At 41.1% G+C, this 18,513-nt stretch overlaps 1 protein-coding gene across 3 annotated transcripts in view; it reads left to right on the top strand.

Annotated features, from left to right (window-relative positions):
* The window catches only part of ndrg3 (NDRG family member 3), a 28,923-nt gene extending 13,730 nt beyond the window's left edge, over positions 1 to 15,193 (top strand). Inside the window, exons 4-17 of one of the 3 annotated variants that reach the window (XM_012971660.3) lie at positions 4,563 to 4,668; positions 5,277 to 5,397; positions 6,868 to 6,930; positions 7,012 to 7,072; positions 7,452 to 7,538; positions 9,221 to 9,277; positions 9,599 to 9,702; positions 10,077 to 10,139; positions 10,551 to 10,602; positions 10,910 to 10,957; positions 11,695 to 11,730; positions 12,374 to 12,425; positions 12,617 to 12,655; positions 13,797 to 15,193. In XM_012971660.3, the coding sequence (XP_012827114.1) occupies positions 4,563 to 4,668; positions 5,277 to 5,397; positions 6,868 to 6,930; positions 7,012 to 7,072; positions 7,452 to 7,538; positions 9,221 to 9,277; positions 9,599 to 9,702; positions 10,077 to 10,139; positions 10,551 to 10,602; positions 10,910 to 10,957; positions 11,695 to 11,730; positions 12,374 to 12,425; positions 12,617 to 12,655; positions 13,797 to 13,978 (1,071 nt within the window). In that variant the 3' untranslated portion in view covers positions 13,979 to 15,193. The remainder of the gene's footprint in view (positions 1 to 4,562; positions 4,669 to 5,276; positions 5,398 to 6,867; positions 6,931 to 7,011; positions 7,073 to 7,451; positions 7,539 to 9,220; positions 9,278 to 9,598; positions 9,703 to 10,076; positions 10,140 to 10,550; positions 10,603 to 10,909; positions 10,958 to 11,694; positions 11,731 to 12,373; positions 12,426 to 12,616; positions 12,656 to 13,796) is intronic. The other 2 variants (NM_001006793.1, XM_012971661.3) reach the window with 2 other exon arrangements.
* The last annotated feature ends 3,320 nt before the right edge of the window (positions 15,194 to 18,513 follow it).

Below are 18,513 nucleotides of genomic sequence, written 5' to 3'. Positions count from 1 at the left end.
TTTTACCTTTCCTTCTTCTTTAAGATGGCCATGCATATCCAAACTCGGACATTTGGCATTGACCTCAGCAGTCAAACAACTATTGCTCTGTGAGGCTTCAGTCTTTTTATTTATGCCCTCCTCTATTCATATTCCTGTCTTTCTTTCAAATAACCTCCTGGTTGCTAGGTTAAATTGGACCGCAGCAACCATGTAGCTGGTGACATTCCAAACTGGGAGCTGCTGAACAAAAAGCTAAATAATTTAAAGAGACACAAATAATAAAAAAGAAGACCAATTGCAAATTGTTTGAAAATAGAACTTTCTAGATCATACTAAAAGATTAATTAAATATGAACAACCCCTTTAGGCAGTGCGGGTTCATTTTCTGTTCATTTTTTGTTCAAGCTGCATTCACTTTTCACATTCTCTACTTCTCTATGTCTGTTTTTAACATTTTCCATCTTCGTAAGAAAAAAAAAAAAACGCCGCCCAGCTTATAAAAATAGCTCACTGTGTATGTGCCCAGCCCAAACCCATCTGGGAGCAGGAGTAAAATGATGACACCACAGCCTACATTAACTGCCCCGGGGTAAAAAGCCAATATTGCTCACTGGGGAGAAACACTAATCCTACTATTCTTGCATTAGGGGAAAAAATATATATATTTATGTTTTTTCCTTATTAATAACTTTGGCATTAAGCATCATTTTTACTGGCCAGGTGGCAACCCTAAATAGGAGTTGGGATCTAGCAGTTGTGGGGGATGTGCCCTGTTATGATTGGATGGGATCAAGCCATTCAAATCCATTCGTTCACATTTTTTCATCTGAAAAGATTCTTCTCCAATGTAATAATCTCTTCCTGTTTGGGGGCCCCCCCACCCCAGGTGTTGGCCTTTATTTCCCCATGTTCTAGTCAGCCTGTCTGCTATTGCTCGTGTCGTAAAGGTTGTTTTTGTTATTTCCCTGTGTCCGCTCATCCTTCTTGCAAGCTAAAATCCAATTATCAACAGTCTAATCCATCTCTGTCGTCTTTTAACAACCTGCCTGTCCGTTGCTGGACGCTTGTATTGTTTGTTTTTCTCCCCACGTCTCCTTCCATTATTAATCGAGAAGGGTGGGGGGGAAACGGTTTAATTTCTCAATGGATTACTTGGATGTAAATCACATTAGCCTTTCCCTAATGTCCTGGGTAAGTGTTTTGTACTTGTGTTCTTTATCAAATGGCTTGATTTGCTTGTGTGCTGCCTGAGTGGACACCCTCAACTCCTTACATATTTAATTCACATCCAATTAATTCATATGTATGCTGCAGGCTGAACTGTTTTATGTGCAGCCATGAAGCATGCATCTCAATTAACTGGTAACTAGCCCTGCACGGATGTGAATATAATACATGGCCGGCACTAAAGGTGAGGTGGCAACCCTACCCTCAACATTCATTCGTGCCTATTATATTATAGACTTGATTGCTCAGAAGCCTGATGTGCGTGCCTTATTGCTAGTAGTAAGTAGTTAAGTTTTATCCAATATCCTTAATAAAAAGAAAAAAAAAAAACATTTTGGAGTTCATTTTACAACATGGGGCATTTGCACCTTGGCAGTTACCCATGGCAACCGGATTTTTGCTTTCACTGTTACACTTGCAGCTGGCTGAAAAGAGCTAATCAATCATTGGTTGCTATGGGTTACCGGCCAGGTGCATAGGTGCCCAGTATTGATTAACGAGCCTCACTGAGCATTCAAGGCACCATAGGTTTATTGTAGAAGAAAGCTTGCATTTAACTATGTAGATCGGCTCTGTTTCCCTCTAGTTGTAACCAGCACCAGGACCAGCATAACGGCTACTGGTAACGGCTCCAGGGTTCCCCTGTACCCTTGAATAGACCGGACAGGCACAATGCCGCTTGGCGAGACTATACAGAAGTGCAAGGAGTGCAAATACCTTTTGGCTAATGCCAGGCGAGGCGTAGGGCGGATATTTCTCGCGTTTTTATGCGTATTTCGGCTGCTCCCGAGCGTATCTCATTCATTCGGGTGCAGACACATGTAGGAGGCGTAGGGCGGAATTTTCAGAAAGCGCTTTTCTGCTTGCCAAAAATATCCGCCCTACGCCTCGTCTGGCATTAGCCTTACTGAATGGTATCAATATGCACAAAAACCATTTTTAGCGACATCACGTTAGTGACTGTTTTCTTAAATTAGCCCGTTACTTTTGTTTTTCAGAATTGTATGGGAAATGCCTCTGGTCTTATTAAAAAGAGAAAAAAAAAAAACTCCTGGCATTAGGTGTGAGTTCCACAAAGCCCTATTGATTGGTTAGCCTGTCTGTATTCCCTTGGGATCTGTTAAAAGTTAACCCTGGGCTATGAGAATAAAGGTCAATGCAAATAATCTTTTACCCAGAGAAGGAAGGATCCGCTGAATTCTCAGTGAAAGGCTGAACCCATTTAGAAATCCTTTTTGCGGTGCTTTTTTTTTAAACATTGGGAATATACATTGCAAATATTAGGTTGGCACTGTGCTGGCAGTAATGAGGCAAAGGGTGCAAAAGGCTATTCAAAAAGACCTATCTCTTTATCACATTGTGTTTAAATAAAGCCATAACCCTATGATCCATATGGGCCCCCTTGTGGGGTAATAATAAACTGCCCTACTTTGGAACCCACCCAGAGATAAGCAGTTTGGCCAAGTACGGTGTCCAGACATTGAGAGAATGTTACAAATAAACCGTTTCATGTTGCCCAGTATTAATGAATCTGTGTGCTGTTCCCTGGCTCATACTCTGCTCTTTCTATGTAACGTTCTGTTTTTGACTATATTCTATGCTTGTTTATTCTACTATTTAATTTTAAAATGCAAACAACAAAAAGTGTAAAAAGCAAAACGTTAGGTCTGGAGTCATTTTTAAAGGGTAATTATTTCTTTTCCAAATGCTGTTCAGATGGACGTGGCTAATGCTTGCCCAATGAGCATAATTAGCTTGACCGTTATAAACAAGAGTATTCTGTATGGATTTAAATCTGCCCCGCAGGGCATCTCATACTTCTCACAGTTGACATCCTGGTATCGCCTATTAAAAACTGATTTTCCAATGTTACAAATCATCAGGTTTTCCTATTGCTGCAAATATGTAACTGGATTTACAGGCGGGCCTTGCAAATGAGCCTTTGATACACTGCAGTAGAATGTAAAATAGTGTGTATTAGTTAGCTTGGCTCTGTACAGTTGTCATTATAGAGTGGGGAAAAGATGGGAGATTCCAGATGACTGGCTCACGGGTATATAGGGAGTGACCCATATGGTTCCTGTCATGTGAATTGGCGCTACTGTGCAATGTCCCCCAGGTAGGCAGCTGCTTTGGATAGTCTGAAACTAAATTATGACCCAGAAGGAGCCAGATGCTTTCCAGAAATGTTATTTTGTTATTCATCCCTTGAAGCAGTGAGAGGAATTATAGACTAAGTGGCTTCCCCTACATAATCTGGATTTTGAGGCATCTAGGCCTTGATTGGCCAGCAGGTCCCAACATTTAAATCCAGTCAGAAATGTTTGCTGACAGCTTTAGGGCAAGGGTGCACAGGGCACTAATAAGTCCCATGTTTTTTTTTTCTTTTTTTTTTTTAATGCTTATGGGTAGGGACACACAGGGCAATTTAACTTCTTTTCTCAACCTGTGTTTTATATGCAGACTGAAAAACAGATCTGCTTCTCCCTGGAGCTTCACAGAAGCACATAAACCAATGCCGTGCCCGTCTATTTTGGCCCAAAGATGCATACTTTCACATTTTTTGTGCCAAAATCAGCTGATTTAAGGCACTTCTAGTACCTAAAACAGCCTAGTGTGCCATAGCTTCTAGAGGGGGGCTTTAATTTGAAAATAAAAACAGGATTAGCTACATGCTAAAACAACCCTTACAGCCAGATAGACCTATCTATACACACTTAGATCTAAGGGGGCAAACTAATCTTCCCCAAAGCCTTGAGACCCTTCATAATCCCAAGTGACTGCTCTTGCTCTATTAGGGTAGAACATACATTGAAACAGGAATAAACAGATCTGTTCAAGTGACAGGATACACACAGGTAATAGCAGAAACCTGTCCGTATTGATATACACTGCTGTTCCAGCAAACCTTAAGGTGCCCATACACCTTCAGATCCGCTCACCAAGCGAGTGGATCTTCTCCCGATATCCCCACCTACGGGTAGGCGATATCAGGAGAATCCTGGGGCCAAACGATCAAATTATTACAGCAGGTATAGGCAAGGTCGGTCCGGGGACCCCATCAATGAGCTGAAGTGGTCCCCGATCCAACTAGATCTGCCTGATCGTGATTTGCCCGATTTCAGGCATGATATTGGTCGGGCAGGCCCGTTGGTAGTGCCCATACACGGGCCGATTAGATGCCGAATCAGTCTAAGGGACCCATATCGGCAACTAAAATCGACCCGTGTATGGGGACCTGTATTCTGTTGTTGGCACAAAATCATGCTGCAAGCGATTCCTCCATTTCTGTATGTTAAAGATTTCTCTTTTTCTGATTTGTTAATGATTATTCTCTTGTTTTTTCCTTGTAGGAACATAATATTGAAACTGCATTTGGTGTTGTGCACGTTACTATGAGTGGTAACGCAAGGGGGAATAGGCCCGTGCTCCTCACGTTCCATGACATCGGCCTTAACCGTAAGTCTGACCGTAAGACAACTTGTTGCGGCACGGTAGTAATGTAAAGGCAAACAGTTGGGATACCAGCAGGGTGAGGTTTACAGCCTATATGGCTAAAGGGAAACATTACAAATGGTATGGCTTTATGGGCGCTTGTAGAGTTTGCCCAGGAGCAGCAACCCATAGCAACCAATAAGATGTTTGCTTATAAACAGGGGACCAGTTAATTCTACCTGCTGATTGGTTGCTATGGGTTACTGCTCCTGGGCAAATCTAGTGCCTTTTATTACATAACCCCATTAGTGTTTGAGGTGGTTAAAGGAAAGTGATAACAGATGTAGCATAGAATAAAACAAATAAATACATTGGTCACAGGTTTAACTAACAGAAGGACTTTATAGGTGGGGAAGTACGATTAAAGCTATTGAGTAGGTAGAGGGGAGTTAAGGCTATAGCCATTACTCACATGGGTGGGGCAGAGACAACTTAACTAGACCAGCAGCTGGTTCTGCCCACCATAACATTGGAAGCATGGGACTGTATAAATAAGCAATCATTTTTTCTTGTGGAAAGATCTTCCAAAAACCATGATTGTTCCCCCCCCCCCTTCCTTTTTTATACTGCAGACAAATCCTGCTTTAACTCTTTCTTCAACTTCGATGATATGCATGAGATAACCCAGCATTTTGCGGTGTGCCATATCGATGCGCCTGGGCAGCAGGAAGGAGCCCCCTCGTTCCCAACTGGGTAAGCTTTACTGTTCCTTCTGTACTGTCATACAAACACATTCACAAAAGGATTAAACAATATGTGAAATTGCCTGTTTGCCTTCCGTAAAGTTGGCCATACATGTTAAGATCTGCTCACTATGGGTGGGCGATATTGGGCGAATTCAGGCTAATTCAGTCGTTTTCGTACCTGTTATCCAGAATGCTCATTACCTGGGCCTTTCCGGATAAGGGATCTTTCCATAATTTGGATCTCCATGCCTTATGTCTCCTAAAAAATCATTTAAACATCATTTAAACCCAATAAGATTGTTTTGCCTTGAATAAGAATTCATTGTATCTTAGTTGGGATCAAGTACAGGTACTGTTTTATTATTACAGAGAAAAGGGAATCATTTAACCATTAAATAAACCCAATAGGGCTGTTCTGTCCCAATAAGGGGTAATTATATCTTAGTTGGGATCAAGTACAGGTACTGTTTTATTATTACAGAGAAAAGGGAATCATTTAACCATTAAATAAACCCAATAGGGCTGTTCTGCCCCCAATAAGGGGTAATTATATCTTAGTTGGGATCAAGTACAGGTACTGTTTTATTATTACAGAGAAAAGGGAATCATTTAACCATTAAATAAACCCAATAGGATTGTTCTGCCCCCAATAAGGGGTAATTATATCTTAGTTGGGATCAAGTACAGGTACTGTTTTATTATTACAGAGAAAAGGGAATCATTTAACCATTAAATAAACCCAATAGGGCTGTTCTGCCCCCAATAAGGGGTAATTATATCCTAGTTGGGATCAAGTACAGGTACTGTTTTATTACTACAAACAAAAAGGAAATCAATTTTAAAAATCTGAATTATTTTCTTATAATGGAGTCTATGGGAGATGGGCTCTTCGTAGTTCAGAACTTTCTGGATAATGGGTTTCTGGACAAGGGATCCCATACCTGTACTGTAGAAATGCTTTTATTTTAAGGTTAACTCTTTGAGCAGGGCCCTCTGATCCCATTCTTATTCAGCTACACTTGCCTGTGAAATATTTAAAGTTTATGATATACATATTTATATATCAATGTAAAGAGCTGCATATTTTGCTGGCTTTATATTAATACAAAAATGGGGGTAATAAGGGGGGGTTCCTATGCTGCATTAGTACAGTTAGTGCTTAGTCCTGCTAAGGGCTTTAAGTTGAATGACCTATTTTTAAAATATTTTCAATTGATCTCCATTTTTTAAATTAGTGCCTCCTTCTGCCTCTTGCTGCTTCTTTTTTAAATGGGGGTCACTGACCCCAGCAGCCCATAAAACATTGCTCTGTGAGGCTACAGTTTTATTGTTACTTTTTATTAGTCTTTCTCCTATTAATATTCCAGTGTCTCAGTCGAAGCAATGTCTGGTTGCTAGGGTAAATTGCTAGAGGCATTTGCACACTGATTAAAGACAAACGAATGCAAGTTTTAGGCTTATGGTTCTTATTTTCCAGGTACCAGTACCCTACAATGGATGAACTGGCTGAAATGTTATGCGCTGTATTAACCCATTTAAAGTAAGTTAACCTCTCTTTCAAGTTACCATTTTCTTACTGTTTATACCATGTGACTAAATGCACCACATCATTTGGTTTCAGCCTCAGAAGCATCATTGGTATTGGAGTCGGAGCCGGTGCCTATGTATTATCAAGATTTGCGGTAAGTAATTTGTCTGTTGTCCTGTGTTCAAATTTTAAGTCCTTTCCATTGTTAACATACTGGTTTGGCTCTGGCTGCTCAGGTACTGTGTTATATAATGACCAATTCTTGGCAACTTTTCAATTGGTTTTTTTTTTTTTATAGTTTTTGATTTATTTACCTTTTTCTGACTCTTTCCAACTTTAAAATGGGGGTCACTGACCCCAGCAGTCAAAAACAAAATTGGAAATAATTAAAAAGCTAAAAATAGTAAAAAGATGAAGACCAATTGCAGCTTGTCTCAGAATATTTCTCTGTATGTTCCACCTAAAGTTAAATCAAAGGTGAACAACCCCTTTAAGAGCACACATTAAAAAAAAAACCTCCATTTGTTTTGCAGCTAAATAATCCGTTATTGGTGGAAGGACTTGTACTTATTAATATTGATCCCTGTGCAAAGGGCTGGATCGACTGGGCTGCTTCCAAGGTGAGTACTGAATCTGCCAAATGGAATCTAATTGGTCTATTTCAGATCCCAAAGTTGAAAGTGGGATCATTCACAGAAACTGCTTATTCTGACTCCTAAATCATTAAATACTAGGGATGAACCAAATCGAGGATTTGGTTTGGTATTCGGCCAGGATACGGCCTATTTCGGCAGGGTTCGAAATCCGAATCCTGAAAATCATGTGACTTTTTGTCACATTAACACGGAAATGGAAAATTTAACCCTTCCAAATACTAATTAGTATATACTAATTAGGATTCCGATTCGATTTGGTATAATCCCTGAGGGTGGATTCAGGCCGAACCCAAAAACCTGGATTCGGTGCATCCCTATAAATGCATATATGGCATCTCTTGTGCATGTAGCAAGCATTCCAAATAAGGGTATGGCCACACGTAGCTATTTAGCTGCATTAGCAGGCACGGCACAAGTGCCATTGCACGGGGTATTTTTGGGGGGGGTGAAACTTAGTGGATTTTTTTTTTTTTTTCAACCCAAATGAACCATGTTATTAAAGGTGTCCATACACGGACCAATTCTAGCTGCCGATTCAGCAGCTTATCGGCCCGTGCATGGGCACGAACGACTGGCCTGCCCAACCAACATCTGTGGCAGGTTTGACACATCGGCTCATCGATGAGGTCCCTGAACCACCAACTGCGCCTATACCTGGCGTTCTAATTTGATCATTTGGCCCCAGGGGCCAAACTAGCCCAATATCGCCCACCTGTAGGTAGGGATATCGGGAGAAGATCTGCTCGCTGATACAGTGCCTGTGGAGGCGAGAGGTGTTTATACGCCGGCTGAGAAACCACTACCTGTGACCACAGCGCTTTAGATCCTGTGCCTGCATGGGAACAAGGGGAAAAAGGTTGATCAAATATTTCCAGTTCCTTTTTACATGAATAAAGTGACCTCCCTGAGTCATACTAGGCCGTTTGCCAGCTGGGTCTGACCTTTTGGGTTTTGCCAAGAACCTTCATTATTAAGAAGTGCTAAAAGCCCCTGTCTGCCCTGCTGATTTGGGCCTTACTTGATGCCTTGCATTCTTGGGATATTTTCTTTTCAGATTTTAACTCTTATCTCCCTGGTAGATTTTTTTTTTCATTTATCCTAATACAAAAGCAGTGTCATGGCTTCAACACTCCACAAAAATGACTTGCCATAGTATATAACATTAATGGGCTTATTTATCAATATCCGAGTTGTTTTTCTAAATCAAATAACTTTGCTTATCGAATGCTAGCTTATTGATTAATAAGGAAAACTCAATTACTTTCCAGTTTGACTTTGCCTTGGACAACTCCCACTGACTTCTATAGAAACTCGCAACCTTTTAGATGGCGACTCTTTACATTCGAGTTTCCGGGTTTTTTTTTTTGCACTTAATACCGGGCATTTTTTTTTTTTTTGAGTTTTTGAAACAAGATTCAAAATTTTTAGAGCAAAAAAAAAAAAAACTTCTCGTGAAAAAAAAAAATCATACTCAGACGTTGGTAGATCAAAATGGAGCTCCAGCAAAGTAGAAATCGTAAAGGGATTCTGTCATGATTTTTATGGTGTACTTTTTACTTTAATTTACTGGCACTTTTTTTTTTGTATTTTATTTTAAATAAATGATAGATTTTTCGTTATTAACACCCAGACCTGTTTATTTTTAGCTCTCATTTTGGACATCTAATATTGTAGAGATTGTGCTGGGTCAACTGTTTGGTGATGTAAGTATGATTTTTAGGTTATTGGTTTTTGTTATGCTCTCTGGTGCAAACTGTAGCGGGGGGAATTGTGGAAATATATTGGACAGCTCTGTCTATTCGTTAGATAATGTAACATAGCATGTATGTGTCCCCTTGGTTTAAGTGTAATCACAGAGCCTGCTACAGAAGCACTGACTTTAATACTTAAAAATGCAGGTTTTTATGATGAGATTATGCAGTGACAGACATTATTAGAGAAATTATATTTTTTTATGAAAAGGCTGTAATGTTTAAATAGTACAGTTTCGGGAAGAGTTAATGATTTGTTTGTGTTTTGTACAGGAGGAGCTTCAATCCAACCTGGATCTGGTGCAGACGTACAGGCTACATATCGCCCAGGATATCAACCAAGACAACCTACAGCTTTTTGTAACCTCCTACAATAGGTGTGAAGGCTTAGAGCAATACCACACAATCTAATTGTATCTCAGATATGACTGTAGATAGTGATAGCTGGTAAATCACTGCCCCCCACCCCCCAATCCAAATAAAGGAAATAAGGCCTAGTTACCTGTTAAGCACAGCAATCTGTAACATTTAATAATCTACATTATTTCTTTTAAACCATCTGCACTGTAAGGTTTGGGCAGCTTGACCAGCCTGTATCCAACCAAAGCACAAGAATTTGTTCATAGGGCCAGAGCCACCTGTATTCATTCACCATAGCAAGCTGTACAGAACCAGATATCAGAGAAGCATCTCTCTATAAACAAAGCTTATACGTCTAACCTCCATCTTTCTTTTTCTCTCTCTTTTAAAGTCGCAAAGACCTGGAAATTGAAAGACCTATTTTTGGTTCCAGTACTCCCACCAACACTATTAAGTAAGTCAGTTGGAAATAAAACACTGCAAAAAAGTGGGGAAATGTATTGTGGAGAAGGAAAGGCTAAATGACTGGGGGTTGCCAAATGGTAAGCACCCCCCAGTGATTGTAATCGCTTACCAGGTAACTTTTTACCAGGTGAATTATGGGGAATAAGTGATGAGTGTTAATATATAGCAACCTACCAGTAATTAGCAAAATTGGCTAATTAGCAGTAAACTAAAGCTAATTTGTATCACTGTGTATGGCACATAATGCAGTATAGCAATATGATTGCAAAATGTATAAAACCAATTTATGGTGATATTACCTGCTGTCTGGGCCATCTGTGGGACACATTGCTGTTGTACTTTCTGTGTGAATGTATCTTCTTTTTTCTAAATGTATTTTATTTTCTCCCATTTTGTTCAGGTGCCCTGTGTTGTTGGTGGTTGGTGACAGTTCTCCTGCAGTAGATGCAGTGGTATGTACATTTCCATGTATTTATTTAAAATTCCTCATTCCAGCCCTGTACAAGTGTAAGAAGGACCTCATCATACTGCTCCTTCTCTATATATGTGTGATATTCAGTTTGGCTTTCCAGCTGTATCTAAGTTAGAACCCCAAGCTTCCCACTAATATCCAAAATCTATTCTTGGGACGCGATGCTGGAAGTTGTATTTCAACAGAGCCACATACTGAAGATCAGTAAAACTGCTCTTGTTCTTTTCTGGGCAGAAAGAAATATAGTCTACTTGTATGTTAAACCCTTCCTTATTGGTTGTTTTTAGGTTGAATGTAACTCCAGGCTTGACCCAACAAGGACTACACTCCTTAAGGTACTGCTTATTGGTATCTGTTTGACCAGAGATTCACCAGTGCAGTTAGGTTTGATTGTTTGGGAAGGTTGGTAATTAAATAAGACAAAAAATAGAGACTGGTACCTTAAAAATCTGGCTTCCTACTGTACAGAGAGAACAGGCACAGTGCATTTGTCTGATTGTGGCACCATTCAACTCCTATACAAGTAAATGTGTATATTGGTACACAGGGTACTGGTGTGCAAGTAGGAGAGACTGACTCCCTGTAGGGACAAGGCCCAAGTACTACACACAGTACAGGTATGGGACCTATTATCCAGAATGCTCGGGACCGGGGGTTTTCTGGATAAGATATCTTCCTGTAATTTGGATCTCCTACCTTACGTCTACTAAAAAAATTATTTAAACAGGAAATAAACCCATTAGGGTTGTTTTGGCTCCAGTAAGGATTAATTATATATTAGTTGGGATCAAGTACAGGTACTGTTTTATTATTACAGAGAAAAGGGAATCATTTAACCATTAAATAAACCCAATAGGGCTGTTCTGCCCCCAATAAGGGGTAATTATATCTTAGTTGGGATCAAGTACAGGTACTGTTTAATTATTACAGTAAAAAAGGAATCCATTTTTAAAAATCAGTCTATGGGGGATGGCCTTTCCGTAATTTCAGGATAATGGGTTTCTGGATAAGGGATCCGATACCTGTACAGTATTTGTATGTGGTTAACATCATTGTTTTGTTTTTTTCCTAGATGGCAGATTGTGGGGGATTGCCACAAGCAGTTCAGGTATGTATGCGACCCATGTCTAATGCCCACGCACACCATCAAAAGTCTCCTTTTCTCTTTTTGTAATGGAAATATAACCTATTTCCCTAACTTCTGTGGCACTGTTACTGTGATTCAAGTCTTGCCAAAGCTGCCATTTTTTAGCAGCTGTCTGGCTATATTTGTTCTTATCCCCTCCCATAGCTCCAAGTCTAATTATAAAACCCTTTTAGCGCTTGTGATCATCAAAAAAGGGGGAACAGATTTGGAATATACCATGTGTTATTGAAAATAGATCTAAGTACAAGTTGATCCAGGGACTGGTCCAATTGCCATCTTGGAGTCAGGAAGCAATTTTCCCTAAAGTAACCTAACTTACTATGTAACTTAATATGTAAATATAAGCTAGGACCATACCATGTTTGCTCAAAGCTTCTACCTTGCCTTGCCTTGCATGTTCTGCCAGAATAGGTATTCCCTCTGTACTGAGTGTATTCACTGGGTAACTATAAAGGCTAATTGGCCTTTAAAGTCTCACAACTCCAGTTTAATTGGGCACTGTAATGTGGTGTAGAGTTCCCTCTTATTGTTGGGATGTGTGATGGCAAATCCTGCTGTTTAGTTGATTATAAATTGTTTTATAATTGTGTTTTTGTTTTTCTAGCCCGGGAAGCTGACAGAAGCCATCAAATACTTTGTTCAGGGAATGGGATACAGTAAGTATCATTTATTTTCTTCTAGGCTCAATAAGGTCTTTTGGTTAAATCTGGATCTTTCAGGATAATGGTAGCCCTGATAAAAGAAGAATCCAGAACCCTACATTTAAAAATCCATCTCACTGTGTCGCTTGTCGTTAGGTTTGCTAACTGGTTTCTTTGTGTCCTTCCCCTTCTTCCAATGCCCGCAGTCCCACACGTTCAGCTTAGTCATCTCAGCACGGAATCAGGTACCCGTAGTGCAGAGGTGCATTGGGGCTGCTTTTTATTTCAGTACTGTGTGTGTGTGTGTGTGTGTGTGTGTGTGTGTGTGTGTGTGCGCTAAAGGAAGTGTTAGCTTCTTGCTGTTGTGCTGCTTATGGGATGGCATGTAATTTTGTGCCCTGCGTGGTGATTGGAACTTATGGTGTTTGTAAAGTGGCTTCTTTCCTGCATGTTAATTGTTATACCATCGTGGCATGTTGGTGTGCATAGTGGTGTGTGGTGACCGTACCCAGCTGCAGGTTTGGTGCTGACCCACCCACCACTATTCGGAGTGCTTTGTTATGTGCATGATGGGGCATGAAGACTACAAAAGGTCCAGAGTCATTAGATTTGCCATTCTATAATATAATTAAACCTAAAAGTCAACCACCCCTTCAATGCTTGCAAATATGGCCCTTCCGGTAACAAAATAAGTTATGTTTAAATTCCATTTTATTGGGCAGTTGAGCCTATTGTGAAGTGGAAATTAAAGGCTTTTCCTTACCAATTGGGTTATATTAAACACAAACAGTGAGTAATGTATGGGATATAAAACAAGGAACCAGGCCCAAATGGTGCCATGAAAAAAATAAAGGAGGACCTGTGGAGTGCAACATGAAGCATATGTTTTTTTACCTAAACAAACACCGGGATCATCCTTGTTTCTCTCATGGCTCCATTTGTCTAAAGCAGGGATCCCCAACCTTTTTTACCCATGAGCAACTTTTAAATATGAAAAGGTTGGTGAGAAAATCAAGCTGGGGGTGACCAGTACCATGACTGTGATGGACTGGCAGGCTGCAGGAGTCTGTTTGGCAGTACACATGGTTTTTATGTCCCTAAAACTTCAAATGTTCAGGAATTCAAAAATAAGCAGCTGCTTTGAGGTCAGTGGGAGCAACACCCAAGGGGTTGGTGAGTAACATGTTGCCCCTGAGCCACTGGTTGGGGTTCACTTGTATAAAGTGAGGTGCCTTTGTCTGTGTGCCTGGGCATATTAAGCCCTGCCGTTTCATTTTGGGGGTAGAAATTTGTGTATTAGCTATGCTGAAGTTGAGAAACCTTTTGGCTTTGTGTGTACGTGTGTATTTACATATATATTTACTTTTTTTTTTCTTCTGTGTGCAGTGCCATCAGCCAGCATGACGCGACTAGTCCGTTCCCGCACTCATTCTGCCTCGAGCAGCGGCTCTATGGAAATGCCCCGCAGCCGATCCCACACCAGCAATGCCCAACTGCAGTCCACCTCTAACAACTCCCTGTCAAACCAGATCCAAGAGACTCCGCACACTATCGAATTATCCTGCTAAATTATTTTCTTTTCCTGTTTTTGTTTTTTAAATAATAATCTATATTTTCCTGTCTTTTGGACCCATGCAGATGCTAAACACCCCTCCACTCTGGAAATGGCCTTTCCATTCCTCACTGTTAATCTGTGTCTTTGCATGACCCAAGTTTATCCTTCCCCCTTGTTTGTTTCATTATTGTTTCTCCCATTCCAGTGTTGGTGTTGAGCATTTTGGATGCGGTTCAGCCGATCTGTGCGGCAGGATAAACTTCATCTTTTCCCTATTACCTCAACTCTTTGTATGAAAAAGCACTTTTTTTTTTTGTTTTTTTTTATTTAAAAGGGGAACTTTCCTTAGCAATGCAATCCTATCATTGGCTTACGGTTATCCTTGGGGCTGAACGTCTGCCAATCCAACATTAGAATTAAGAACAGTCACCACCAAAAGGACTGTACATTTATGGCGATTCGTTTCTAGGGATCCTACAGCCCCGATTTGTTCATAACGTCATTCGTTTTGTGTGTTAAGTATTTTCTGATTTTGTTGCTGTTTTTTCTGTTCTTTTTGCACTTGCTTGGGTTGGTTCTTGTGTTTTAAATTCCCTTGTACATTCACACCTTTTCTTCCAAATGACACTATGATCGGCTCTTTTTCAGGTGTGTTCTGTGTTAAAGATGTCGGCGATAGTAACTGACATCCCGTAGAGGTTTGCTAATTGCTTTTTGTTCGTTAGAAAGGTTTTGCTGGAGGATCTATACACGGAAACAATACGCAATCGCTGGCGGCCCCAACATGGCCTTTCCGAAGAAGTTGTTAAGGGCCCTTTTATAGTTCCCAGACAGCAAAGTAATATGTAGTGGGTTCGTTAAATATATTATATTAAAAAGATTTAGCTCGGTATCTGTTTGTAATGTACCTTTTGTTTATAGCTGCTGTATTTCCATGTCAGAATCCATTTACTTCTTGGCTTATCGACCACGAGACCCTATGTATTTTGGGAATACAAACTATTCCCACGCCTTAGGGTTTGGGGGCCACAGCCTACTTCTTACAGTGGAATAAAAAGGGATAGATTTCACAATGTTCACTAGGTTTCTTGTTTTTGTAACACGATACAATATCTCCTCATGTGTAACCTTCGGTTTGCTGCTCTTAGCGACATTAGGTGTAGGCAGTCGGCTTTCATTCTGAGTACACTTTCTACTTGCTAATAAAGCTGTGAAATGTTTCATTATTCCCAGTTGTATTTTTTTTTATCCGGCCTCTTAATGGGCTTAATATTTACACTTAGGTCTGGTCACATGTCCTGGAGACAGCCAATTGTCTACCAGGTGTAGCTGATATAGGAAAGATATAGATAGACCACAGTGCAGTGGGCACAATAATAATCAATGAAGGCATAGGATGCACACAAAGCTGCGATTGGGGGAACTTATATCCAAATTGCTTGCTTGGCGTTAGAGATAACAGCAGTATAGTTGGAATAAGCTCCCATAGTTGGGCCTCTTCTTCTTTGTAATGACCATGTAAGGTTAAAAGAACATTTTATGTGTATTATTCTACCTGTTTCTTAGGGTTACACTACATCATATAATCCTTGGCTATATTCCTGTATATCATAAGCACATACAGGTATGTGCTGATGATATACAGGAATATATCACCAGATTGTGAAAAGAGCAGAGCAGACAGCAACCCTTACACCACTTTAGGGCTACAATCTTTTTGCTTATAGCAGCCAATCAACACGTAGCATTTAGGTGTCAGCCGTTTAAAGGCAAACATCTGATTGGTTGCCCTGGTGTTTGTCTCTGTCTCCTGGTGTTCCCTGTGGCTCCCATAATGTAGGGGTTTTTCTAAAGCAATGGAACAAGGACTACTTTATCTAGCCTGTAGGTTGTCCAAGGGTCAAATTTGAGTACGACTGTAAATTATTGTTTTTATGTAGTGATAATCTGGCTAGTATGAGGTATTAGCCATTCTGCAATACACACCAATATCCAGAGCTCACACACTATCCTGCTAAAGGCTTGCTCCTCTTCACTAGGGCATTGAGGCTTCTTTTTATGTGCTGAGCCAAATCAGGAGTCTTCACATTAATATCTGATGTTTTTAATCAAATAAATCACTGTAAATAAGTGTCTGGTAGGAACTTCTGCTGTATGGAACAAGTCTATTATACATTAGGAAAGGATATTGCTATTCAAACATACCTGTTTACTAGTTGGGCACTAGGTGGCGCTCCATTACAGGCCCTTATAATGAAACTGAAAGTTAAAGTATATTATAATGACACTGCTGAGTTTTAGTTTATCCCTGGAAGCCAAGCAGTAAGGCTCTTGTTATGGGTGAGCCTCTGCACATAATATCGTTTGCAATGCCATTCGTTTGTGGGAGTGTTTGGCAGATGTTAGCAGAATGTGACCTGCTTGGATGTGTAAGGTTGTTAATTTGGTGGAGGGCTGATAGTGGTCTAGGGTTGTTTTCATGGTTTGGACTAGGACCCCCCCCCCCCACACGCACACGCACACGCACACGCACACACACACACACACACACACACTTAAAGTAAGAACCAACTTTGTGCCCCAGGCGCAAAGCCAAGTACATATAGGATTGGAAGATGGCTATATAGGATTAACCAGTATATCCAGGTCCATTTAGGATGGGAAGATGGCCTACCCATAATTCAAAGCTTTCTGGATGACTGATCCCATACCTGTATCTTCCTAGCAGTTGAGCTGATAATAAAAACCATGGCATATGGCATGTATCTTTGTTATCAGAGCTATACAGTGAGACCTTACAGATACAAAGTTTAGGCTTAGGATTTGCCAAGTGAATACAAACTCCCTGCCATACATATTTATTTCCAGAGCTCACTCTCTTTCCTTATGAAAGGCTGCATTCCTTGCACTAAGGGATAGAGGCTTATTGTGGCCATACACTGGCAGGTTTCAGCTGCCTATTCGGGACCTTCAGATTAGGTATCTTATCTGCCTGTGTATGGGCACCCCAAACTCGCCAAAGGAGCAGATTGCAATGTGTATGGCCTTCTTCAGTCAAAATCATTGAGTCTTCACAGTAATGTCTCGGTGATATTGTACTACGAAATCTATGAAATTGCTGTGAGTGTGGAGTAGGAGCTCCCTCTACTGCCCAACCCGGCAAATTGTACAATTTCACAGCAACAAAAAGCATGGCAACTTGGATCTACCCCAGCCCATGTTTAATAAGGTAAGCAATGCATTTTGCTTTAATAACGTCTCATTTGTAATTAGCTTGTTAATGCACATTTGTTCTGGGGATCACGATCTTATGTGCCTTGTGCTTCTGGGTCCTGCCATAGTCGATTTGGTGCACTTGGGTTGCACACTGAAAGCTTATTAATGTGTAACAGACCTTGTGCCAACCACCTTGATACCAGGAATGTAGAACATGACTACCGTTTTCCTGGGAAACAGACCCTGTGTATAAAGGTGGCCATACATGGGCAGATTTTAGCTGCCGATTTGGGCAATTATGACCAATTCTGCAGCTTATCTGCCCGAGTATGGGCCCCCCGGTGTTCTACACAATCTCTAGATCTCGGGCAGGTTTGATTCTCCTGTCGGATCGAGAACCGCATTGGCTTGTTAGGTGGGCATATTGGATCCACTCATTTGGAGATCTTGCTAAACGGGTGGATTGAAACATATATAGCCACATTAAATTAGAGATGGACAAGATCCATCATTTTTAGATTTGCCTGAATATTGAATCCTATGCTAAGGATTTGGCAGGATAGTAGACTAAATCCAAACCCTTAATGTCCGGGGGCAGCCAAACCCGGGGGCAGCCATTCCTGCACCGGTACAGCTGGGGTGTTTGCTACAGAAACCCTACTATAGTTTATATAAATACCCCGCTGTGTAGCCCCGGGGGCAGCCATTCCTGCACCGGTACAGCTGGGGTGTTTGCTACAGAAACCCTACTATAGTTTATATAAATACCCTGCTGTGTAGCCCCGGGGGCAGCCATTCCTGCACCGGTACAGCTGGGGTGTTTGCTACAGAAACCCTACTATAGTTTATATAAATACCCCGCTGTGTAGCCCCGGGGGCAGCCATTCCTGCACTGGTACAGCTGGGGTGTTTGCTACAGAAACCCTACTATAGTTTATATAAATACCCCGCTGTGTAGCCCCCGGGGGCAGCCATTCCTGCACTGGTACAGCTGGGGTGTTTGCTACAGAAACCCTACTATAGTTTATATAAATACCCCGCTGTGTAGCCCCGGGGGCAGCCATTCCTGCACTGGTACAGCTGGGGTGTTTGCTACAGAAACCCTACTATAGTTTATATAAATACCCTGCTGTGTAGCCCCGGGGGCAGCCATTCCTGCACCGGTACAGCTGGGGTGTTTGCTACAGAAACCCTACTATAGTTTATATAAATACCCCGCTGTGTAGCCCCGGGGGCAGCCATTCCTGCACCGGTACAGCTGGGGTGTTTGCTACAGAAACCCTACTATAGTTTATATAAATACCCCGCTGTGTAGCCCCCGGGGGCAGCCGT

The sequence above is a fragment of the Xenopus tropicalis genome, chromosome 10 (genome assembly GCF_000004195.4).
Source record: "Xenopus tropicalis strain Nigerian chromosome 10, UCB_Xtro_10.0, whole genome shotgun sequence".
NCBI classification, from domain to species: domain Eukaryota; kingdom Metazoa; phylum Chordata; class Amphibia; order Anura; family Pipidae; genus Xenopus; species Xenopus tropicalis.
Note: the sequence above shows the minus strand (reverse complement) of the source record. Positions and strands in the feature narration are given on the sequence as shown.